The sequence below is a fragment of the Sparus aurata genome, chromosome 21 (assembly GCF_900880675.1).
Source record: "Sparus aurata chromosome 21, fSpaAur1.1, whole genome shotgun sequence".
Classification (NCBI taxonomy): Eukaryota; Metazoa; Chordata; class Actinopteri; order Spariformes; family Sparidae; genus Sparus; species Sparus aurata.
Window position 1 is genome coordinate 3,463,855 of NC_044207.1, and position 27,506 is coordinate 3,491,360.

Sequence of the window (27,506 nt, forward strand, 5' to 3'; positions counted from 1 at the left end):
TATTTTGTTTATAAAAGATGATCAGTGTGTTTTTTTTTTGTTTTGTTATGTTTGTTTGATAGGTACCCTCATTCAAACTGTCCCTGCAGATCATGAGGTGGTCACAAAGCTCAATGCCACTTCTTTCTTATCATCAAAGGGAAGCTATTAGAGCCTTCACCTCCTGTGTCCGTTACAGATAACCTGGCTTTAGACACACTTTGAATTTTTCTGAACATTCAATCGAAACATTCAACACATTACAAGGTATAATTAAAAGTTCAAAGGAGGGTTTTTTCACACAGCGATGTGGCTCTCTTTTGTCTTCACTGTGAGATTCAGGGTGCTTCTTATCTTAATTCTAAGGACCCCGTCAGATCGACATTGGCTCTATGTCAAAAACGTTATCCATCATTTCAGTAAGTTTCTGCATTGGTGTGGTGGGGTGCCACTTCAGAAGGGATCCAGGAGAAGAAAAAAAGACTGACAAGAATGGCTGATGGAGTGGGCTGGATAACAGGATATCAATGCACCTGACTGGATTTTCCCAGAATTCTGTGCAGCTCTGGGGACATGAGGAAAGGTTTTTCTGAACTACCATCATTCCTCTCCAAGTCATCACCTAGTTGGATCAATGAATGGATGGATGGATAAATAGGAAGTATAGGAGGAGAAGCAGCCGTGGATGAATAATGGATAGATGGATTATAGGAAATAGATGCAATGAAAAAAAAATGGGTGAATAAATGAGTATGACAGAGATGGTGTGAGTCAAGTTTGGGCACAAAGGTAAAATAAGGACGAGCAGATGGGAAGTAGAACAACAGAAAAGCAGGGTGGTTTTGCATGAAATAGAGACAAAAAGGCAGAAGAGGTTAGTTAGTGATGTTAAACATCCACATGCAAAAAGAGATCACATTAGTGTTCCACTATTATTTTTTCTATAACTTGAGACTTGCTGTAACAGAGTTTTAACCTGTCAGTAATATATAGAAAAGAATAATCAATACATGCTATTGGATGGATGAATTTATCCAAAGCTGTGACAAAGCCTTGCGTTAACCCATTTAAACCCATTGTCATTTTCAGGATTAATAGACAAATGCAAATCTGTACATCAGTGGTGCTAGACATTCTAACAGGTTGAAACTGTCTGTTATTGCCTGTATGTCCCCAGTTTTAAGATGGTTAATTAGTATATCAGTATATGCATGGAGAGAGGGGAGGGTGAGTGTTCCAAGGACTTAAATATCATGTTGATGGTACACTCTGGAAGGCTCCCAAATCAAGAACTTCCCCAGTTCACTCATGGACTTTCTCCAAAAACCACCCAAACCGAAAAAATGTGTTGCAAATTCTGCCAAATTAATGGGACCTTGCAAAATCCTATAGCTGTGCTCCAAAAACCTTTAAAATTCAGAATTTTTGAAGTTTCGGCACTTAGTGATGTGTGGTATTCTAAACCACACCAATCTCTTATTTTTCACTGGATTGCGTTAACATTTGACCTGAATATCCAGGTAACTCTGAGGAAACATGTTTTCACTTAAACAATTGTTGCTGAATGATTAAAGTCATTAAATTAATAACATAAAGTCTTTTTTTCACCAGAATGAATAGTCTGTCATTTGAGAAAAATCAAATCTCCTCTAGTTTTCACTTTTTGCAACCGAACTTTGGTTCTGTGATATACTAACATATTTCTGTCACATCTGTAATATTCTGAATAAAGACCCACAGTGCCACAGGTTTTGCTTACTATAGCTTCAGAGCTGAAAAACACAATTTTTAGTGTTATTTTGACAGCAGATTTTCCCAAGAAGGATTATTTTAATATCCTCAAAAGGTTTTGTGTGTGAAAATTTGGATATTCATTGGATATATATATAAAAAAAATTATAGTTGTTATATCACTTGTTCGTTTGTAATTTTCTTAAATTAGGAAATGTTTTACTGGCATACTTTTCACTGGCTATAATGTCATATTCACTAGTTTATTTCATCAGTAGATATTTTTACTGTGTTGACTGGTAGAGGTTTTCTGCATACTAGATTATGTCTGCCACCCCTCCCAAACCTGTTTCAACTGGGATTATCATATTATTATCCCTTCATTGCTTTCAATGCTACTCGTTTCACATTGTGAAATACAGTTAATGATGGTTCTGAGTCATACAGGTCATGGTTATTCTAAGTGCTGTATCATAGGTAACTGGGCTTGATTTTAGTCTCTTGAAGATGTTTCATCTCTCTTCCAATAGGCTTCTTCAGTTCTTACTAACAACAACAACATTCGGATTGGTTTGATTTATGTTCTGCCCAAAAGACACCCAAGACTAATTTACAGTCTAAATACTACCTCTTTGCGCTCAGATTATCCACTGTTTAACTAGCAAAATGGACTTGGTCAAGCCCTAAACACACTAGTTTAGGGCTTGTCCTACACACATTGGGGGACTGAGAAGCCCAGCCACCCAAAGCCAACCCTTGCTGCCAGATATGATTGAGCTATGGAACCTCAACACAGTACAAATATCCGCAGATGATATAAAAATGCTGGACGTAAAAATGTAAATGTAAAATTTGCTTTGTCAAAGAAAAATGGTAAAGTAATATAACATCCTTGTTTTGTATGTAAAAGTAATAATATTTATTCTCTCTCTCTCTCTCTCTCTCTCTCTCTATATATATGTATATATATATATATATATATATATATATATATATATATATATATATATATATATCTATATATATATATATATATATATATATATATGTATATATGTGTATATATGTATATATGTATATATATGTATGTATATATATGTATATATATATGTATGTATATATATATATATATGTATATATATATATATATATATGTATATATATATAATCTAAGGAGTATTTGGAGTACAGCTATAGGATTTTGGCCTCATGGAGTTAATAGAAGTTTCATGGCATTTTTCAAGAAAAAACATGACATGAACTGGGGGGCTGGATGGAGAAGTTAAGAAAGATGTGTCTCTAACAGAGTATATACAACCACTGTGTTTTCTGATCTGACAGTTGCGACTGTGAGAGGGGCTTTATTTTGACCTCACGTAGTTGCTTGTGCAATGTCAGCATGGATATAATTGCTTTTCTGACTAGATGCAATTTTTTGAAGTTCACTATGCTGTATGTTAAGAGTAAATGTCATTCTTAATCAGTACAAACTTTTCTCCTTCATTTAGTTAAAAAAATTAAAATATAATACTGGACTGTTGCAATTATGACAAGTGGAGGCTGGTAAATGTGTTTAGTTTAATTAGTGTGTTGTCAGTACAGAGTAGTGCACCCCATTGTACAATCAATCTGGTTGTACTTACAGAAGCAGAGGAAGAGTGTATCAACACATATGGCATAGACGTTGAAGAAGCCATGAGCAATCAGGTAGGCACCTATCACCACCGTCTAATGTGAAAAACACACAGGTTGGAAAAACTTGAAGGGATATACCGGTGTAAATTTAATCCATGGTCTAACACACCATGAAACTGTGTTAGACTCCCTCTCGAGAGATAAAGTTTGCAGGCCGCTAGCTAACGTAGTTTTAGCATCCTCAGAAACGACCGCACGACAACAATACATTGCAGTAAATGGGTCCAAATATAAAACCGCCATCAAAAAGCCACAAAGAGTGCAGTAGAGTTCCGCAGCTCAATGATGATCATTACTGCGGGACTCTACTGCACTCGGTAATCGACTCACAGGGCTTCCCCACAACAAGGAAGGCTTCTCGGGTGGTGAGTTTCATTTATATTTTCCTACAAATACGGCAATGATATCAAATGTTTGATGCCTCGAAATATGTGCTGGAACCCTATTTCTAATGTTGCTGAAGTTTGGTGCTGTTCTGAGCATTATTTGTGGCTTTTTGATGGCGGTTATATATTTGGACCCATTTACTGCAATGTATTATTGTAGTGTGGTCGTTTCTGAGGATGCTAAAACAACATTAGTTAGTGGTCTGCTAACTTTATCTCTCGAGAGGGAGTCTAACACAGTTTCACGGTGTGTTAAACCATGGATTAAATTTACACCGGAATATCCCTTTAAGCAGGACTACAAATGTTTAAAGATAGGAACGTAAGACATACTTTTACTCAACAACTAATTCATATGTATTCATCTTTTGCTCCCCAAGTACTGTCAAAATACCCTGACAAGTTTGCATTTACCAGGGAATTTGTAAAATTCCACAAGTGCTGAAAAGCGTATTTGTTCAGTGGTGCATGGGTCGGTAACTTGACAGCACAAATATCCACAATTTATTTTCAATTCAAGCGAGGAGCAGAAAGCAGCATGGAAAGAGGCCATCCTTTTTTCTTTTTTTTTATATTATCATTTTATTCATGGATGACATTTCATCATGGAATTCACTTCTGAGAAATTTTGAGGTGAGAAATTAACTGCAGATTATTAACACTGGAGAAGCTCCATAAGCACATGCAGAGCACCCTACGGGCTCTTTCCTAAAAAGTCAAGTTGCAGCATTTTGTTTAAGCTGGAGGGAATGGAGGGATTTTTGAGACATGTACACAGGGAGTAACTGTAAAGGAGGCAAGGTGAGATGAAATAAATGCATGGACAACCTTCTCCAGATCACAGAATGACAGAAATGACATCCTTTTTTATGTGCGCATCAGAGTCAAATAAAACACCCGAACTTGTGTGCGTTGAGAATGAGGAGAGTGGAACGAGGAGGTGATTATCAAACCTGAGTCCTGATATAGAAGTACTTGTCGTTTGGTAAAGATATAATTTACATTTCTGTATTTTCATGCCTTTGTCAGCCTCTTGAAATATAATTTATAATCCCTGGCCAAAAATGGATTATATGAAGATTGAGGATGTTTCCCCAACAGAAGTTGTATGGAGCGTTGTGTTATCCCCATTCAATCTTAAGACCAGAGTTTGTTCTGTCAGATCCTGTAGTTTCAAATTAAACAATGTCTGGGGAATTGTGGTTTCATTGTTCAGATGACTATTGTTTAATTTGCACAGTGCACAATGGGGCCAACAGATTTTCATAATGTATATACATGCATTTACAGTGTTTATTATGTTTGTTTGTGTATCTGACCAGTAGAGGGACCCAGTAGTAGTTGAGATTGGGCACTTCCTCCTGGATAACAGGGATCTTGCTGGTAAAGAAGAAGAATGCAACCACACCTGGAACAAAAAAAGGGCACACACACACACACAACACATACATACACACACACACACACACACACACACACAGAGTGACACACTGTGCTGGTGTCTTTGTGTTCTCTGGTCTCTATACTCTGACTTATATTTGTCTGACACATTGACACATTCACAGTGGCTTGTCTGCCGTACACTGTCACTTACCAACTCCTCCTGCTATCAGCACTTTGCCCAGAAACAACAGAAAGTCTGTCACCCTGTCCAGGACGGCAACCCTACAAACACAGTCAGTAATTTGAGCATTGCTCCTCATCTAACACAGGGAGGTTCAGAACAGAGTTCCAGTGAGCTGCGGGGAGTCACAGCCAGGGTAACTTTACTTGATTAGCTGATTAATCTCTGTCACTCAAACATGTGATGTGTGTTCACAGGTAATAACTGTAATTATCATAATCAAACAAAAATGTATTGACAAAAAAAAAATATTTCTCAGAGAGAATTAGTGGACACCTGAACGGTTCAAGAGAGTCTCCTTACCTGACTACATTCCTCATTATGAGGAAGAAGGCTTCTCTGGCTGAGGTACAGAAGTTTTTACCATAGATCGCCACCTGGTGGAGAAGAGAAACAACAACTGAAGCTGGTTGGTGATAGCATGAACAGTGGATAGCTACTGTTCATACTGTTATTATTTTGTTTCTGTGCCCACCATGATGTGAAGCTTCATTTAGTCTCTTGAAAGGCGCTATATAACACCAAGATGTATGATTGTTATTATTGTTCATACTAAAAAGCACTTCCTTAATCAACTCACCATAATGTAAGCATTATGGCTCATGTAGCGTAGTAACTTCTCCAAACACCAGAAACAGCATTTCAGACAGTGCATAATGAACCTGGACAGACTGTTGTCAACACCTACATGGATAAACATGGACAAGATTAGTATATTGATAATGGTAGCAATCGTAGTAGTTTTAAGGAAGTGTGTGTGTGTGTGTGTGTGTGTGTGTGCGTGCGTGTGTGCGTGCGTGTGTGTGTGTAAACCTTTTAGTTTCTGTTCCAGGTATTCCAGTATGATCCGGACCAGTTGGACAACTGAAAGAATTAGAGCTCCAAATGCCAAAGACCCTGTGTGATACCTGAGGACAGATGTATTACATTATCAACTTTATTAACCAATTTCACACGTGCATAAACACTTTGAAACATGAGTTCTGAACATGTCCTAACCTGATAGCCCTGCTGAATGATGAAAAGAGTGGACATGGTGGGATATCCTGAGGCTTCCTCTTGGCCCAGTAGTAACTAGCAAATGTCCCAGCCAGGGTGCACTGCTCTAGGGCTAAGCTGAAGTTGACTAGCCAGAGGAAGACCAGGAGATTGGACAGCTGCAGCAGGAAGAGGTAGCGGTGGTAGGATGTCTCCCCACCATAGAAGGCAAAGAGACACTGAGAACCCTGACACAGTGCTAATTTGGAGATGTTGGTTCTGTTAAAGGTCTGACAGACATGTGAGGGGGAGAATAAAGGAGAGTTATTTACTCCGTCTTCAAGTAGGTTTGTACAATTTCTGAATATCAATTTTATTTATTCAATTATGATTATTTGAATACACTATGTTTAAAATGTATAATCAATTGGTCCAATATATTTGAAGGGGTCTGCATAAGACTGGCATGATACCATCATCATTTATCATTTATTTGGACCAAACACAGAAACACAGAGTAAGACTGTTTTTTTGAGTTCAGGTTTAAGTGTGACTCGGAGTTAAGTTAATCTCAGCTGTGTATAAAAAAAGAAACTTGTTTTTGGAAGGTGTACATCTGTATTTTTTTGTTTACTCGGGAAAATATTTCCTTTCGTATCATTCTGTGTGTATGTTTCTTTACACATTTGCGTAAAGTGCAAACTTGCTGCTTGCAAACATTTGAACTAAGAGTCTTGCCATATTTTAGATATTGCTCCTTATAGGAGGCATTAAATATTATAAAGCCATTTTGATCACAGGAAATTAGTACCAAAATGATTCAGTATCTCAAGAAAAACTAAAATATGATGTGTTGAAAAGTTGGATGTTGTAGTAAACATTTATGTAACGTTGTGATCTGAAGTGACATAGTGCAGAAACAAATCACAGACACCATTCACCCCATTACAATACACTGTACCTACAAAACTTTTAAGTGGTTATTTTAGGTTTCAAAAACATGCATAATGTTGTTTTAAGTTGTGTCACACATTTATAATTATGTATCTTTGTTCAGCTTTGTTGTCCTTATTCAGCTGTATGTCTTTTTCTTTCTCTATTTTTATAGAAACAGTGTGTAACATTGAGAAATCCAATACAGCTAAGTACAATTCAAATCTATTAAGACCTTTGGTAACTTTGAACAAATGCAGTTAGACTTTTAGTCAGCCTAAATGACCTACAACCTTCAATACAGAAAAATAAATCAGGTTGAAGATAATGTACTGTACCTCAGGTTTGCAAGTACTGTTTGCATAGGGGCAGCTCACATCAGGTGACACAACTTTGTAGATGGGATTACCTGAGGATGCTAGGTGACTGATTCAAAGTGCTGGTTAAAGACACATCTTACAAGCTGCTTTGAGAGCTAATGAAATAGAAAATCAATCTGCCATACTTTGGATACTGAAGAGTTTTAGAAATGATCATTTTGACATCTTGTGACCTCTTCGATGACTCTCTAAGCTCTGAACTATCAAAAGTCAACATAAAACCCTGTTTGTCTTTCTATTCTTCCTGATGCTGCCTGTGACCACTCGGAAGGATACATTGCTGTCATCAGCCAGTAGGAGATGCAAACAGTCAACAAGAGAAATGTGACGACTGGAAAGAATAATGTGGACATCATGTGACCGATGGCTCTGCAACGACAAAGAAATCATAAGCCCTGAAAATAAAATCATGGGCTGTATTCATCGTGGGTAGTTAGTGAATGGGTGCTGTAGCACAAGAGGTAGAGCAGGTGGTCTGCTTATCGAATCGCTTGATTATCATATGTTGAAGTATCCTTGAGCAGAAAACTGAACCCCACAATTGCTTCTGATGAGCTGCTGGCACCTTGTATGGCAGCCTCTGCCATCAGTGTATGACTGTGTGTGTAAATGGGTGAATGTGACTAGTTTTGGAGAGCACTCTCATTATAATACAGATGTTAGTTGATACAATTGCCAAGAAAAAAAAATTGCTATGAACGTGAAAAACAATTGAAGTATTGACTTATTGACTTGAATCATTTAGGCCAGACATAATAATCATCAATGATACAGACATCTGCATCATAGTAACAAATATAGTACTACATATGTATGACAGAGATACATATGTATCGCTATCACTATGTAGAATTACAGGCTACACAGATAATCAAAATGGATTCTATTTTCTTTTTTATTGTCCTTTGATGACGCTTAGCTCAAATGCTGATATCAAGAGAATAATGTTGTACTATATTATTGAGTGTGATGGCATTATCTTCCCTGAACCAACATTAATCTTTTTTCAGAAACAAAACAAACTAGTCATAGTTATCTTCCACCAAACATCCAACAATCAAGGGTCCAAAACCCAAGGGGCCCTGGTTGCTTTTTTACATTTTCCCACTGGCTGATGAGACAAAATCATTTCACCCTCTGTAGAGTGCTGTGTTAATGTACTGCTCATGCAAACTGCACATGTCCTACTGCAGTTTCACATTCAAAGCATTTACTGCTGAAACAAAGCTGATTTTTATTATAAAGTGGGCTACTGACAACAAATGTGTTCTGTGAGATCCAGTTGAAGGTGTACATTTGATCAGCCTTCTGTCAGAGATAAAAGTAAGCAGGTACAAGCAGTGACCAGGTGGTGTTGTGGTGGCTTTAGGGCACAAAGACCTCAGTACAGAGACTCACTTCAATTGTGTTTAATCTCTTTTTACAGATTAGAGATAACTTTGCATTAATTTTAAACCTGTTTATTTCCACAACATCTTAATGGTGATTTCATTATGCCACTAATTACTAACAACTAATAATGTCCTTTTTATCAGTGATTCCAGCGATCAGTGCTCAGTGATCTGCCCCAAAAATCCACTTGTGTGGATTGTGTGTTCATACACGCTGCTGCTCCTGCCCGGCCTATCTGTCTGCATGGAGTTTGACTTTGATAATTATCAATAAATATGTTGAGTTGTTTTTCCTTCACCCCGCAGAGCAAGAAAGAAGTAGAGGGAATGAGAGTGAGTGAGGGAAAGAAAGTATTGGATACTGAAATGAAAATCGAGAGGTAACACCACGGAGCAGCACACGCATCCTGTGTGTCCAGCCTGTAAGCCTGATCTCTAAAGGTAAGAGGCTGATATTTGGTCCTATTCAGGTTTTATGTAGGAATGTTGTTATTTGAGTAAATTAGGTTAATCTACATTTTGCCAACAGGTTAGTACAAGATTAAGTTTCTTAACTGTAGACTTCATGAAGTAAAGCTTTTTTATTTAAACAAAATCAATTTAAAAAAAAAGATGGAGGAAATTAAATGTTACATTTGTTGCAATTAAGATCTCACAAATTAAAATGTAACACTATCACTATCACTTAATGACTTTGAAGGCCTAATACTGATTTTTTTTAAAGTAATTTAATACATTTTGAAATGTTTTAAGGACTTACACACACTGAGTAAAGCCCTGCTATTCATTTAGAAGAGAGAGCCTTGGAGTTTACTTGAAAATCAGTTGAAATACCTTGGAATGTGGCCTGACGTCCCTCCCATATTAACTATCCATCGTCTTTTCAGATGCTGATCAATGGGAAAGCGGTGAATTGATGATGATTTATTAGATTCTCTATACTTCTCGCACCCTGGAGCACAGCAGTACAACACCATGCTTTTGATATTAACATTTGAGCTTTCACCCTGAGCATAACATCAGAGTAAAATGGCCGCCGTGTGAACATGGTCTACTATGCAGTGTAGTTTTTTCATTTATTCTTTTAAATCCCATTATTTAAAAGACATTCACACAACTAATTCTTGCAATTTCAATCACAGTGCCTAGAGTTCATACTTGCTGGCCTCTCTGAGCAGAGCGATAGCAACTCGGACTCTCCTCCTTAAGAAGATCAACATCAACAGAATGGAAACTTCTGTCACTCCCAGAGACACCACTGACAAACACAAACAAGACTTTATGCCGTATATAGTTTCAGGGCCAAGATTGTTGCTTGCATTAAGCATACTCTCAAAAACATTATCTGATTAACTTCTCGCACTGGAACTGCTTTATTCATGATGTATGAATAAAGCAGACCAGTGAAGGACTCAAGAATTAGCACATCCTCTGAATAGTCTGAAGCTGATGTAAAATAATTAGATGACTGGTAAACTGACTTCATTAAAACAAGAAATGGTAACAGAGCAATATGATGTTGCTCTTAACTTTTTTAAATGTTACCGAGATCTTAACTGAAGAACACTGGCAATAAACATCTAAAAGTAACAATCTGGATTCTCATGATTTCCTGTGAGATTTTCCAGAACAGACTTACAAAATATGATCCATGTCTGTGTGAGTTGCAAATAGACCTGCAGGTCAGTCTGCAAACTGACTTCTACAATGGCAACGTCAGAGCCTGGCTTGTGTCTGAGCTGGGACAACTTCATGGAGCAGTACCACATACCTGCACACACAAACACACAGATATACATTCAATGTGGAATTTGAAGAAAATTAACAGGAGGTTACAGAAACATTTTAAGTGCTTCTTGCAGTGTTTCTTTTGAGGTCACATCTCTGCTGTTAAGTCCACAGCACCTGAAAGCAGGACATTAGAACCATGTAGTACCTTTAAAATAACGTAAAGCCCTGACTACACACACCATATGCCAGCAGCAGTATGACAGTGATGATGGTAGTCCACAGAAGCAACCCAGCTGTGAACCTCAACAGCAGGATGAAGACCATACTAACAGCCAGCGATAACAGCAGTCCCCTGTAACACATGGACAGACACAAGGCACAGATAAAGACATCAAGTGAGAATATGAGGCTGTCTGTACGTGCATCTTGAACTTGATAATCACCCATGTCACATTTGTTCAGATTTTGAAACTTTTAAAAGTCCAAAATATCATCCTATTTAAAGCCTCTGTGGCCACAAGCAGTTATTAAAGGATAATGGTGAATGCTAAAATAAAGTCTAATAGTAGCACAAGTGGAGCAGAGTTACAGTCAGTGAACACACTCAGAAATAGAGCCCGACCAATACAGGTGGCAGAATTTTTTTGCTGAAAATGAAATGTGGATTGTGCCCCAATTCTGAACTATGTAGTGTTAATTTTAACTGATCATATGTTGTACCTTAAAAATATTGATCTAAAAACTACTTGGCAACTTTAGCTGTAAGATAATAAATGCAGTGAAATAAAAAGTCGAAAAGTAAAGTAGAGTGGAAAAAGTAGCAGTAAATTCCATTGGAATGCTAAAGTCACGACCATAACCTTCAAATTGTACTCAAGTACAGTACATGTACTTAGTTGCATTCCACCACGGCTCTCTACTAAACCCTATTCTTTATCAAGTTGGCTATGACACTCATGCTGCGGCTCTGTTCCACTTGAAAACCATTTCTTCAGTGAAATTAACTCCAATCATAAAATATTGTTTCTTGATAATCAACACATTCATCTTGTCACAGTAATATTTCACTGTTACCGTGCAGCACAAGTTTGATAAGCTTGTTGCCACAGAGAGTAGAAGATGGGGACGTTGTTGTTTCACTTTCCAGCATCGTCACTCACTAACATGGCAAACAGATGTGAAGAGCATGAGTGAAATGATAACAGAGAGTAACATTTGAACTTGCTGGTTATATTCTTAGCTCTTAGGTAACAATATAGCATCAAGTAAACACTCAGCACTCTCAGACTCAACACACCTCAATGTGTCTGCTCAGCTGCAGGAACATGCTCTGACATTTACCTTTCAAGATGCTGTGTTACTGACTGTACTGACAAACTAAAGCTGGCTAGTTGCTACCTCGCTAGAATTAGCGAGCAGTTGTCATATAAGCATGATGACATGATGGCTGTCAGGGACAGGGTAAAGTTATACTGAAAATGGGAAATGATAAGCTCGTCATCTACTGGCTTTTTAGTATGTAGGCCTCTCTCACTCACAAAACAGTTAGCAAGTCGATAGCCCCCTCACTTTACTCTGTCAGTACTACTGTCTGATCAGCTGTAAAGCACTCTGCTACATGTGCTGCTGGCGCTGCTGAGTCTGAGAAACAACCAGTCATGCTCACATTTATACCAACAAGAGAGTGACCCATAAACCTCATTTGCATGTCTTTGGGCTGTGGGAGGAAGCTGGAGTAGATGATGTTATTCAGAGAGTAGGCAATTTTTTGTTGCTGTTACTCTTTTTCTATCTGTGTGTTGTTTAGTTACATGAGTATCCAGGTCCATGATTTGGCATAATCTTCAACTATCTTCATGCCCAGTTGCTTAGTGTCCACCAGTCCTGTCATATCCCTGCATAAAGGAGAGAGAAATCAGTGTCTCTATGCAAACAGTTTGGACTTTGACTTTAGATTAGAAGGATTCTGAACAGACAGAAAAGACAGAGACTGGTCCCATCAATGTTATATCAACGGCAAACACAAAACAAAGGGTACAGAGAAATGCTGTGTTTTTAAGATCCATGTTCATCAGCTAGAAACTTCATCATACAATTTGAATTGTTTTTGTCTTGATGAGATATTTCATGTTTCTTCAGCAAGTATCGGGCCAATTGTACGGTGGGTAAAAAAATCACACGTCCATTTTTTTCTGTTGTCTTAACCCTGAAACTGTGTGCACTAAAATGTTTTGTCTAACAAGGTTGCACGTCACATGAAGAACATCTCAGTCTTTGCTTGTGATTTAGTCACAAGTGTTCTGGGTTTGGGGAGTTTCAACAATGCAAGAAAGTAATATAAAAATAAAACATAAAAGAAGAAGTTGCAGTACTTTGCAGGAGGTTGGAGTTCAGTATCGTTGCGTGCCATTTCTAGAGCATCTTTAAATCTAGCTCTGTTATCTGTAGTCACAGTCCCATTCAAAGTGATGAAGTCTGGTAGACATCTCTGAAAAACTGTTATAGATACACACACATGCACACACACACACACACACACACACACACACACACACAATATTTAACAGAGACCATTTGAGAGAAGGTATGAGAGCTGATACTTCTCATTTCAGCACATTTTATTCCACAGTTTAATTTCCTAACATGTAACTATTTCTAGGATAAATTTTTTTTTAAATGACACCTCTTCTGCATTTACACCATGACCATGACCAAAAATATTTAGCTTATTAACTCAATTATATAAGTAAAATCAAATCTGTATGACAGAACAGATGATCAAGTTATTTCATTGAATATGGCACGCACAAAATGTCACATTTTGTGAAGTGGGGGTCTACTTTAATTTGTAAATGCTGTACATATATAATTAGTTGAAATTCTAATGAGAGAGGTTTCTCATCCTTACATGGTCTACTGGGCACAATCATGGAGGGACAGTCCTCATCTCGTAGAACCTGAGATATTGGCTGGAGGAAACAGAGGAGAGACAAGAGTGTTAGAATAGTGTGTGTGTGTGTGTGTGTGTGTGTGTGTGTGTGTGTGTGTGTGTGTGTGTGTGTGTGTGTGTGTGTGTGTATTCTCTATTCTCTATAAGTCTTGGCCATGCCTTAAGATTCTTTCCGTTCAAATTTTAAATAGGATTCACTTTACTCTCACAATGTTGTAGTACTGTAATTTGTGCTGTGCATTACTGGTTTTATTTAACCACAGCTTATCAAAGCTGTAGTAATTCCTGTACAGTTTGTTCATGTTTCTTAATAATGGATGTGAAACATAAATCAGTTTTGGTACCTTGTCAAGGTTATTAAAGTCAGGCTTACAGAACTGTCTGTAATATTCCCAGTTGCTCTTGTTGAGTTTGTGTTGCAGCTGCATCTCAGTGTAGGTGGCAAACTTGTCCGGACACTTTGACACACACATCTGAAAAGAAAATTATATTGATTAATTGCTAATTAATGTTTACAAAGATATAAGCTACTGCTATGGATATATGTTTTAAACAGATTCTCTATCAAAGCCAATGTACATACTGTTGGCTAGTAAACATCAAGCTGTCTTCGGTTACGGGATGAGCACTTGACAATATGTGCGTCTGTTTATTAATGGAAGGTATGATAAATTGATAAATTTAATTGAATTTGTGTTGTACTACAGTGTTTGAAGTGAAAAGTAGTTTAGTCCTCATTGTTCAAATGTACTTCTCTTTAGATTAAAGTGGCATGATTAATCAGAATCATGCTGTGTTACTGTAGCACATGACTGGTTGTTAATAAAGTACCTGAGTTGTGGGGCACTGCAGGTTGATGAGTACAGCCGGATTGGTACATTTCAGGATGTTGAAATAGAATAGGATGGGTTTCTTCCTGCAGAGAAGTGTTAAGTGTTAAATCAAACACATACTCATTGTTTCATCAACCCAAAGGTCAACAAGTCGGATAAACTTTGTCATTTTACCTTTTCTAGCCTGCAATATTTGCTTCTTTTTAGATTTTCTACATGTCCCATGTCTTTCGATAAACCCCCAGAGCAAGAGTAGAGATTGTTGCTTTATCTCAGAGTAGGGTAGAACCACATTAAAAGATAGTTTTAAGGTCATTCTGAACAAGAAAAAAGCCTACATGGGAGTCTAATTCTGAGTCTGGTTTAATGTAATGTTTTATGACCTCCTACATGCTCTCTCTACTCTGGAACCCCAAGGTGGTTACCTACCCCTGTAGAGTGTAAAAGGAATCTGATGTTTGATTGTTATATCAGTGACTTACACATTTGAAGTTCCCTTCTGACCACAGAACTGGCCATAGCTGTCTGTTGGATAGAGCACCTTCTTGGAGTCCCCATGTAACCAGGCTGGCCAGACAGACAAACAGATCATTTCACAGTGAAACATGAAGCATTGCTGGATCCATAGGAGCCTATCAATTAACTTGATTCAGACACAGTGATTACAATAATATTATGTATCTGATATTGTTTTAATTTTGTAGGTGTAACAGTTGTACATTCTATACACACAAAATTTAGCACAAAATACCTTGTTATTTGTAGTTTCACTAAAAAAAGGAAAAACAATTCTCTCTCAATCTTTAACTGTCACAACCGGTGATGTACATGACCTGATGTACAAGATTACAGAGAGGGACTGATACATCCAGTAACCAGGGAGAAATCGACATCTCTCTCTCTGTATGATGAACTTCAACCATCCATTATCCAAAAACATTGCAAAGGCATTAAATTAGCAAAGGAATCTCATTATGTGATTTTCTTGGTTTTGATGTCTGGCACTTGGCTCGTCTATTAAGTTATTAATATTACAACTATAAAATGCATTTCCTGCTGATAGTGCAGTGTGAATGCTGAAATGCCCATTGCTGGAAATGCAGAAATTGCAAAAAAAAAAAAAGGCTGGCCCCAAATGGGTGAATTCCAGTGCATGAACATCATGGAGCAACCGAGTGGATTTGAACACTGGCCACTGTGGTGAGGACACAGCCTCTACCCATACTACTAATTGAGCTACTGGGGCACTCATTAAACGGCAATATTTCAATATTTTAAACATATAGTGTTGTCAAAATGGCAAAAATAATGTGACACAGTTTCACATTTTTTCGGTGTTCACAGTTAGTTTTTTCACCACTTGACAAGAAACAACTCTGGCAAAGGCATAACATTTAAAATTAATTGTTCAACATATTTAAAACCCTTCCGACACCACTGGAATCATGAGCCATGTGCTTTTACCCACTCTGCCATGGAGCAGCAGTGGCAGCAGTAGTTTAGCAGTAGTAGTAGGGCAAGCATTAGTAGTATAAAGGCTGTATTAGTAGTAGTAGTAGCAGCAATAGTCATAGTAAAGGTTGCAGTAGGTTTAAATTAGTAAAAGCACCTAAAAGAGTTGAATATTTTGGTAATTGATTGGTTTCAGTAGCTGAAAGTGTGCAGGAGTTTTCTTGTAGCTTGTGCACTGCAGAGCTACAAGGAGCCAAGGCTTGGTCTGCCAAACCTTGTGAATGATCAGTCTGAGTCAATCTGCTCTACCACTCAGCCACAGCCGCTGCATGTATTTCTGATCACATTTTGCTTTCTAACTGTTGACTCAGTACAATTAAAATACCAGTAGAGGGCACTTGAAGACCAAAAATCCACACCACAGTATAATAAAAATAAATAAATAAATAAATAAATATGACTTAGGACTTAGAAAATATCAGTATCCATGTGGACTATGATTTGGACGTTGCAAGTCCAGTCTCAATATCTGAGGAGTGACCCTGGAAAAGGTGTGAAAAGTACCTGGCACCTGGCCCACTGATTGGTCAGATCTGGTCTCTACCGATTGGTCAGATCTGGTGTCTACCGCGCCACGTTGCTATGACTACCATTACTACTAAAAATGAAATGTATTTGTCACATGTGAATGCCATAAGACTGATTGACTGAAGTGACACCCATTTTGGTGAATTATAACAGGTCCAGCGCGTTGGCATTACATTTGGGAGGGAGGGTGTGTTGTTAGGCAGATGTCAGTGATGGCAGTGGATTATTGCTCTGAGTGGATTATTGTTAACTCTACTGAGTTATGGCAGGAACACACCGGCCCAACTGTTGGACGTCTGAAGAGCTTGGAAAGACTTGGACGAGGTCGGGAACAAATCGGTGTGTTCAGCTGTGTTGGAAGCTTTCAGAGCCGCGCGGACATTGTCTGCTCCGATTCAACATGCGAAGTCTGAGGAGGTTGGCTGTCGGCCGTCTGAGCCATTGGATTCTCTGATTGGTTGTGTGTTAGCTGTATGAGAATTCTGATTGGCAGTGTGCTAGCGAATCAGCGCGGTGTGTGGGAGGGGCGGAATACTGTGTGCGCTTTGTTTTTCTATGCACTCCGTTCCATCAGTTCCTGTTTTCATGTAGCGCCACCCACTTATTGCATCTTGCCCAAGCACAGAACGTACATGCTACTGTGGAGCTGGCAGCACGTTGAAGCTGTGTGTTCAATGCAACTTTTCTGCCGAACGGGTCAGATAAGAGGCAACAGAGTGGTCGGATAAAGGCAGTTGGCTGTTGGTTTGCGTCCGGGCAGTGTGTGGGGGCCTTTAGTTGTGTCTTTCTTTACCACATTTATTAGAATATTTATTGCGACGATATAATTTGAACAAATTTGCCTACATTCCTACAGTTTAGTTATGGTTTTGATGTATTACTTTGTCAAATTAAAGTACATTTAAAATAAACTATACTATATATGACCGTTAGTTCTGCCCACAGAATATAGCTTAAGACCATATCATCAGTTAGGCACAAGTAGTCCACTTTGTAATACCGTGTGAAATATACTCAAAAATATTCCTTCAGTATCATATAGTGCTCATCAGTCATTTATCTTTGTTTTATAACTCTAACAAATACAATGTGTCCAAAACTGCTTAATAGTCACAACTCTGAAATTGGCTGCATGCATTTAAGGGCACTGTACTGTATATTGCAATTTTTAATATAAGAACAGATTATGAATTTCTGCATTAGTGCATAACATAACTCAATTAAATAGTATGAATATCTGCTTAGGATCTATTTTGCTTGCTAACCTGAGGAGCCTGTTCTTTGCAGGAGCAATTCTGAAATATTTTGGAGCCGCAGACCAGGAAGCAGCACGGCCACATTCAGCACCAGCGAACCAGGATGTTTAAGTTTAAAAATGTTTTACAATTTAAAATAAAAAATTTTTAGCAACACTGCATCAGTTTCATTTATTACCTATAGAGGATCCCAATTGTTTACCTTGTATTATCATTTTCTATTGGTTCAACTTGCTTGGGTGGGTCAACTTAATGTTTAGATGTTTGATTTTAATTTGAGAGAGGTTTTCACGACTCCAGCCTGTTTTTCTCTTAAAATGTAATAGATTGTTGCATCTTTGTGGATCATTCAAATGGTAAAACATCTATCCATCGTAATTTGACAAAATAGGGGCCCCAAACATTATCATGTGTAGGGCCCCCAAAAAGACAGAAACGGCCCTGTGTCTAACAACACTACTGCCCATGGTGGGAATCAAACCTAGAAGCTCTTGTACCTGCAGGGACACCTTCTTAGGCCAGATATGTAATGCACTTAGCTATTCTCAAGGATCTCTGGAGTACTTCACAAGGTTTGCTTACTAACAGCAATTATGTGTGTGTGTGTGTGTGTGTGTGTGTGTGTGTGTGTGTGTGTGTGTGTGTGTGTGTGTGTGTGCGTGTGTTAGTGTGTGTAGACTCACCTACTATTCCCAGTGCCACATATAAGAGGATGACAATGATGAAGATCAAACAACATAAGACGTCTGTGCAGCTTCTAAAGAGACAGAGAAGTAAGAAGTTGTCCATGGGACATTAGTTGTGCTGAATTGATTGACTGTGCTGATATTAGCTGCAGATGCCTGATGTGGTGACTAGCTTTTGTAGTGTTTGACATAACAATATCTTTCCAACAGAAGAATAAAAATCACCTTAAAAAAGGCAAAGAGCAGGAATCATGTATTTATTGACTGCATTATAGTTTCAGTGTGACAGAGTTTGAGAAGTCCCTTGATTAATAAGTCTGGAGTAGGGCTGAACGATATGGACAAAATTTAATATCTCGATATTCATGCCAGATATCTCGATATCGATACGATACGATATGACTACGGGTTCGGTGAAAACCAAGCATTTTTCAGAAAAATAAAGAGATTATTTTAAGCCATATACAAATGGTTGATAGAGAAATCTTTACCAAATAATCACAAACTCACTACAGAGACAAATATATATGAAGTAACAACAGTAAAGGGAGGGAGAAGATTAAACAAACTATGTGCATTTTTACAAGATGAACAATGACATCCTAATCTGGAGAGAAAGAGTGAGAGTGAAGATCGAGACTCAGCAGCTTCAGGTTATCGCTGGTAAAGTACCAGTGGAATTTAGAAAGACTAAGAAGTCAGAGAATTAACGGATCAAAACAGAGTAGACGGCAGCTATCCGGTCTCAAATCCACAGAGCGAGCGGTCGCAGCGTCCGCAGCGTCCGCTCCTGCTGCCCCAGCCAGCCCCCACACACACACACCTGGCGCCTGCAGCCGGGTGAGAGGACAGAGAGCCGGCGCTGCTGCAGGGGAGCCGCAGACTGATGACTCTGAGCAGCAGGAGAATTACAATATAATATATTTCTCGCCTTTCCCTCCGTTTTTATAAATGAAGTCGCTAAGAGGGTCTGAAAAGTCGCTAAACTAGCTAGAAAGTCGCCAAGTTGTTTGTGCGTCTCACTCTCCGTCTCCCTCATCATCAAAGATTTTATTGTTTATTGTCCCAGCATTTTCTATTTTATGGTAAAATTCATATTTATTTACATATTTGTCAGATTCCTTGTGGAACTTGGCAACAAAGAATTTCCCTGTTGTTGAATTGTGTATTGTGTGTGATATTATATGTGACAATAATAATTTAGTACAGAATACTACAGCATGTTTATAAACCATGAAGGAAGTATTGAGCTACCTTTTACGGACTGGACCTCTGAAGTATTTATCAAACTTCTGTGGTTCCCCTGGATGAAACAAAAGGAAAGGTAAAAGCGTTAATGTTTTTAGGCCAAACTGAACCAAATCATGCACTACGGGGGGGACAAATAAATAAACTGTGATATAGTGTTCATGTAACAGTGGTAATTAATGATGTATTAGTACTGTAATACTACAATCATTATTATTTGCTATACAATATAATGATAACCATTTCAAAAACTTGTGTTAGGAGTGGTATATTGGAGTGAGAAGTTGGGCTGCCCCCCCAGAGCTCGACAGATTTTTTTCTCTACTCTACTACTACAACTGCTAACAGTAATGTTAATAATAATCAGAGGTGGGGGACTGGAGCCCCATAACGTGACTCGAGTCAGGACTGAGCACTTGCCTGACTAACACTGATGAAAGAGCTGTTAATTCTTTATACAAAAATGGTAAATGGACCTGCATTCCCATAGTGTTAACCCTAGTCTACCTATCACTCACACACTTTACACATTCATTCATTCAGTATCTTGCTCAAGGATACCTTGACGTGTAGCAGAGGGAGCCAGTATATGAACCAGCAACCTTCATATAAATAAACTTAGTGAGGGAATTTACTAAGACGAAGTAGACCAGCAGAAGCCAGCACTCCATATATCAATGTGGGTTATCGTCCAAACATAATGAATTTGGGTTAATGAGTTATACAGTAGAAAGAAGTGGAGTGCAGTGCAGTAGAACATCCTGTGTGTCTGATGCATTCAAATCGAAAAGGACACAGTGAACTTACTATCCAGACGACGCACCATATGTTTCCCCCATAGTGACACATTGTAAACCAGAAACATTTATAACAAATCAATGTAAACAACAAAAAGAACAAATACAAAATCTGCTGTCATTATTTCTGTTATCTGTGCACTCACTGTGAGCATATCTGCCTGTGTCTCAGTCATCATGACATGCTGCTTTCTGCTGCCAGGATCAATCTGTGACACAGATTCCATTCAAAAATGGAGGCTACAAACATGGTATCGGTGAATAAACCAACAAGGCCCTGTCAAGGATGATCAGCTCTGATGGATTCTGTATTTAGTTGATGTCAGATGGCTCTATACCGTTCAAGAGACACACTGTGTTGAAACCATAGAAATAAATCACTATTTTGTTTGTATGAATTTGTAGATAAATGCATCAGGATGATTGCAGGTCTGTACCCTACTCAGGACTCGGATTCTGGCTGTTCAATAAAAAGATTTGATGTAAGACTTGTGTTTTAATGCCTGTCTTTGTCATCTGTGATGTGAAAACGTAAAACTTTCACACATTCAGATAGGGCTGGGCGATATGGCTGAAAAATGTATCACAATATAAGTGTTTCTTATCAGTCGATATCGATAATTATTGATTTTCTTTTTTACCCATTTGGAATAAGAAAAATTTGACAAATAACCCTTTAAATGGTGACTGCGGGTGAGATTTTGGAGAAAAAAAAATCTTCAAGATTTCAGAATCAGAATGACATGAGACAAAATAGTGTAGAAGCTGACATTGCTGCTTGACAATATGTTAATGGGATAGTTGGGGTTTTTTGAAGTGGGGTCATATAAGTACATATCTATAGTTGGTCTGTTGGCACTTTCGGCACTACATTTTCTCAACCATAGAACCTCCGGTCTGTGTCTGTGTCTGAAATTGTTAAGTTTCGTTTTGATCGAAAGTAAACAGAGTTGCGTGCATAAACCTCTCGTCAAGCAACTGGGCCTCGCACTGTGTTTCGCTGCTCGCAGATCACCTGTTTCTAACGGAGTTCAGTGAAATTAGCGAACGTATTTTCTATTGATATTGATCATGTGTCCAGTGTTTCCTCTACATTCATTTAGGAGTGGCAGCCTACCACTCCTAAATCCTAGCCGCCGCTCCTTCAAATTTCTTTTTCTTTTTTTTTTAAATTGTCGCAAATACACCACCGCCGCATCATATCTCCACCTTCACAGCAGAGTCTTGCACTGGGTCGGGTGTCGCGAGTGCTGAGGTAAACTAGATAACTATCTTGCTCAGTATATACTCTTTGGAGTAGATTACCCCCCCCTCCCACAAGAACTTACTGGTGCCATCGATGTTAATTACTCGCGAGAGCGCGGCCTTGAAAGTGACATTAATTCATTAAAATTGGAATTAAATGTGTCAATAATTCATTAAAATATCAATTCATTTGATGTAAAAAAAAAAAACATATAATTATTTCACTATTTAAATAATTATTTCATGGTCCTGTGTTGCAGTGCTTCATGAATTTATTTTATCTGTCAAACTCACTAATCAAAGTCGATGGGCGGTTCCTAACACCTGATTGGTTACCCTGCACATCAAGTCAAGGCAAATTGATTCCAGATAATGGATTGATGCAATCAAAGAAAACTTTATTGGCAACGCTGTGGAAGGCTCGGTCCCCTGCTAGCCCCACTGTTAATACAGAGTGCGAGGTGCAGGATGTAGCATCCCTGCTGAATGATGGTCAGACTCTCCAACTGATGGTCGACTCCAAAGTGTTTATTACAGGAACCTTGTACATTCTCGAACACACCTTCGAACACCTCATCTCCGTTCCTCTGTACCGACAGGATAGCTGAGCTAATGCTAATTAGCATTCCCGCTAGCTCAAACATGCTATATAAAACTGTACAAATCTGTAAAAGTTACAATCTGAATTAAACATTAAACATGTCATGAAGCGATATGACAACAAACCCTGTGCCCTTTATCAGCCAGGTACTAAGTAAATCATTTTCATCACGTTCAGCAAAGACCATGCAGGCACACTTCCAACATGCAGACACACACAATTCACAAGAACACGGATGTTTTCAGGTCACAGCAAGACGCTTTCAAAATAAAAGTCCTGCATTTAGCGTCTAATAATTAATGAAATAATAACATGAACATAAACCAAATGAAAACAAGATGTTCTTAATCATCACATTAAAGGTCATTAATTAATGCTACATTTTATTAATTATTTAATGGTGTATTTATTTATTTAATTATGGCACTTTCAGTCCTCCACAGTCGGAGAGTCAGAGGAGTGTCATCTTGAAAACAGGGCAACGACTCACCAGAGAAAAGGTAGACTTGTTAGCTTAAGAAAACTTATAAAAGATTTTATAAGTTCCAGGGTTCTCCCCAGAAATTTTTAGTGTTGCGGCGCACCGTCTGTCCCGGGGGGAGGGGGGTGCGAACGCTCGTCAACGTCAGTCCGGGGGGGGGGACACAGACGGACGGACAGACGGTCATCAACTCCGTCAACCGGGGGACGGACGGACGCACGCTCCTCACCGCCACGAGCGGAGTAGAGCGGCGCTGGTATAGCGGCGTAGCGCCGCTGTTCCACCATCTGGGGAGAACCGCTTAGGCGGGAGGCAAAAATGCTTGGGCGCCACGCCTAAGCCGTATAATGGCAGGGAAAACCCTGAGTTCAAAAGACATTCGCAAAATATTGATGGCCAGCTAAGGTTACGTAACATATCGGTAGCTTAATTAATTGGGCCTGGTGCCAACTCAACTCAGTGTCGCTAACGTGAGTAAACTAATTAATAGCATTAAGCGAATATATACACGCCATGATGAAACTGCTGACTGCATTTTCAGATGAGCTTGTTCAAGTATTTCTCAAAGAAGAGAAAGACACCTGATGAAGATGACGCTAGTCAGGTATCATTAGCCTTTTACTGACTCAAATGATGATGGTTAGGTAAAAATTGTGTTCACACTTGTAATCAGATGTGATGTGAGTGTAAATTATCTAACGTTAATGTTTTATGTAATTGTATAAGACAAGTAACATTAGACAGGGAGGAGCAGTGGAACAAAGTGAAGGAGAGCAGAGTACAGCAGGGGGAGAGCAGAGAGAAGGAGCAGGAGAGCAAAGTGATGGTGCAGGAGAGAGAGATGAGAGTAGAGGAGAAAAACCTAAAGGGAAGCACAGGCTATCGGACTGGGACCCTAAATTAAATTAAATTAAAATTCAATAAATGTTATTGTTGTTTTATTGTTATTATTTTTTATTTTTACATTCAGCCTTTAAAAAACCATATTCATGCCAGCCATTAAATATAAAGGGGGATTATGCTGGGCATAAAAGTAAAATCTGCAGTCAAGTGTCATTTGTTTACGCCGCCACGGCTCCCCGGAGAGCCTGCCCCCGCTGCTGAAAAACATCCTAGAGGAAACACTGCGTGTCTATCGCGATAGATATCGATATTGTTTTATCGCCCAGCCCTACATTCAGAGAAAGTCAAGTGTGCATCCTGCTCACTGTTTAGTTATAAATTCACAACACCACAGAGCATCTCACCTGCCGGCTGTGACAGGCTGTCAGAGCAGGGCCTAGGTGAGATTCGGATTTGTTTCAACAACTTCTCTCAACAATTAATCAACATTGTATTTTGTTTTCTTTTTTTTTGCAAGAGTAAAAGGTGTATTTACTTCTCAGTTTTTCTGTCTTATTGCTAAATGTTATCCTTGTATATTTTTCAAGGCTTATGTTTTATCCTGTTGTTGTAAAGACCTGTGATTTTGAAAATCAAACAATAACATCTGCAGTCAAGTGTCATTATAATAATATTTTAATAATAATAATATAATCTTATTTTCCATGCAAAGATTTAAAGTCACTTTCTGGCCTCCATACCCTCAGGCTCATATCAACAGACAGAAACTGAGAGGGGAGGAAGGATGATATCACTCACAATGCACAAATAAATAAAAATGAAATCTATTCTATTCTCAATTCAATGTCTTTTAAATTCATGTAGGTAACCTGATGCTGTGTAGGCAGTTACTATACAACAAAACAAGCTGAGTGAGATGCACAGACCTGATGTCAGCTGATGGCATTAGTGACCGGTAATGCTCAGCTAATCTTTATCCTGCTGACCAAAATAACCACAGTCTGCTCACTACAAAGCACTCACACCTCTGTTAGCAGTGTTCTTACTGGTTCTTACTACTGGTTCTTACTTACTACTCATCGACCACCCACAGTATTCTACAATAAGTGAGAATCAGTATAAAACTAAAATAGCACTTTTGCAAAATACAACTTTAGTTTTAGTTTTTGCGATAAAGACAAATTAACAACAGTCTGCCTTAAGAGGGAACAATGAAACATATCATTTGTTATCTATTATCTGCATATCTTGCCTACCTAGTTTTCAGCATACAGGGCCATTTCAAAGAGGATATAGTATTTTAGCATTTCAAATCAAGTTCAGTTATATTAGTAAACTGGGGAGTGACGGAGCACATGTAACAGGATTATGTAACTAGCAAACAAAAAAAAAGGTTACTGTATTCCAGTAGAGAAAAGGTGTACATTATACATACTTTAAGGGAAAATGACGGGCCCCTGCTGCTGGTTATGAGTGTTTGTGTAGGTTTGCTATTGACACCTCTGCCTGTCACTCTCTGAGGTTGCCACTGCAGTAACAGCCAGATCTGCAGCACCTGGGCCCAGTGCACAGAGAAGTATAAAAGTCCGGCCTCTAACTGTGCTGGGTCTCTCTCTCTCTCTCATTGCCCAAACCACCACCTACACTCCACCATCTCTCCACACATCCATGCTTACAATGATGCCACTCGGTGCGATTACATGACACTCAAGAAAACCGAATTAATGGGTTAGTCCGACTATGACCGGATTTTTAAGATGCATGTATACACCTTAGTCTGACTCAGACCGGATCGGATTTCTCATAGTCGAATTAAAACACCTAGATTATTCGATTGATAGTCGCATTACTGGTGCATGTATACGTTCTATCTGATCGGATCAGATTTTGCGTTCTGCGCAGACGCGAGATTTCTGTCCCGGGGCCGTGAGCCGGAAGTAGAAGGACGGCAGCAGCGGCGTCTTTCCTTCGAAATAACTGCATGCAAGGGTGCCATTGTGCATCTAGTTTGTGTAATTATCATGTACACCATATACGAAATGCACAAAGATGTAGCTTCGTCTCGCTCTTCGTACGCCGTCTTTCTCGAATGCCGAGGCAGTTTGTTGTTGCTGGTGATGTGAAGAGGTCAGCCGGAGGTGGCTCTGTTACCACTAGTTGAAATGGGTACAGCGCAACGTATTGTACCGGGATACATGCTCCGGCCAATAATCCGATTTTCTCACCGGCATGTATACTCGGACAATTGCAGTTGTCTGATTGAGTAGCATAGTCGAACTATGGCTGTAATCCGACTAAGCTGTGCATGTAAACGCACTGACTGACATACACACTCATCCTGCAGTTTATTCTTTAGTTCCTTGTGTTTATTATAATATTTTAGTTGTGTTCATTTTCACCCCCTGCATCCTTCCCAATTTTTTTCATATTTGCCTTTTATAGTTTGATTAACAATAAATACGAGTCAGTTTATTGATGTTTTTCTTTTCTTTTTGATTTATTTTTTGCATATGTTTGATAGTGAGGTAGTACAAAAGTAATGGAAAGTAATCTCATTCCCATGCTTTAATATTGTGGTATTCGACACATTACTAATGATTACATGACTATTTTAACTGGTAGCCTAATTAGTAATTGTATTGGGATACATTTTAAAGTAACCCCCCCAATCCTGTTCAAAAACGAGTAGCTATGTAAGTTTAGCAATAACGCCACATTTTTGGTAAATCGGGGGACAGATCTGCTCAGAGTTTTGGTTTGACTAGTTTTAAAGGAGCACTATGAAGTTTAGAAGAAAAAATTCAAACTCAGATTTTTATTTTTATTTTCAGTATAAACTGTATTGTCCTTTAATGTCAGTTTGTTTATTCAGTTTATTCAGTCATGGAAACAAAGAGTGTTTGATCATTTAGTTTGAAAAACTCAGCCAATGAAGATCCTTCTCTGCTCATTAACATTTCTTCAACAAAAATACAGAGTGCTCCTTTACATGTCAGTGTAACCCAGAGTGAGCAGCCTTCATCTACTCCAGGCAATCAGAACACAGTGTGTCAGGCCTTCTAGAGGAGTTTCAAGTGTACGGACAACGACAAAGATATCGAATTATATATTATTAATCTGAGGCTGTTCCTTAAACGTATCCGACTGCGGAATGTGCCAACCACCCCTCTGGTCCTGACTGCCCCCAGTTTCCCGCTGTTTCGCTGTTATGTTAGCCTGTACACAACGCTTACACACTCGTCCTACCTGTAGCAGGAAACAGTCAATTATTTTAAACAGTCTCGTGCCAATTTTCAGCCGTCCACACCGCTCACGCTTCTTACCGTAGAGGGGGGCCGGCGGTGCGGCTCCAGCGGCTGTCTCGCTCTGAACGGCGGAGGACCTGCTCGCGATGTACCGGTGGGGCGCCATGGCGCGCGGTGCTGCTTGTGGACGGCGGAAAGATGAGTGAAGAGGCCGCTGACCGTGAGAGCCCCCCCGCCCGCACGCACGCAAGCACAAACGCACACACATACACACACCCCATCTCTGTGGAGAGAGCCTTTTCCGTTTTAATCTCAATACCGTGATGGTGTCAATATCATACAGAGTATATTTCAAGTAAAAAATATACATAAATCTGACTAAAAGTCCAGGACCAGGAATTAAGGAATTGAAATACAGCAACAAAGAAAATTCTGATTCTAAACCTAAACCTG

At 38.9% G+C, this 27,506-nt stretch overlaps 1 protein-coding gene across 1 annotated transcript; it reads right to left on the minus strand.

Annotated features, from left to right (window-relative positions):
- Positions 1 to 29: 29 nt before the first annotated feature.
- LOC115571985 (choline transporter-like protein 5-A) lies at positions 30 to 27,255 on the minus strand. Its single transcript, XM_030401706.1, has 22 exons — positions 27,132 to 27,255; positions 19,848 to 19,896; positions 18,591 to 18,664; positions 15,094 to 15,178; positions 14,610 to 14,694; positions 14,123 to 14,251; positions 13,737 to 13,797; positions 13,201 to 13,324; positions 12,640 to 12,723; positions 11,068 to 11,180; positions 10,737 to 10,868; positions 10,256 to 10,355; positions 7,983 to 8,075; positions 7,665 to 7,752; positions 6,415 to 6,683; positions 6,229 to 6,323; positions 5,996 to 6,099; positions 5,719 to 5,792; positions 5,386 to 5,456; positions 5,111 to 5,199; positions 3,354 to 3,438; positions 30 to 601 (listed from the first exon to the last, which is right to left on the minus strand). The coding sequence occupies exons 1-22, from the start codon at positions 27,217 to 27,219 to the stop codon at positions 504 to 506; spliced, it is 2,190 nt and encodes a 729-aa protein (XP_030257566.1). The 5' UTR covers positions 27,220 to 27,255; the 3' UTR covers positions 30 to 503.
- Between the last annotated feature and the right edge of the window lie 251 nt (positions 27,256 to 27,506).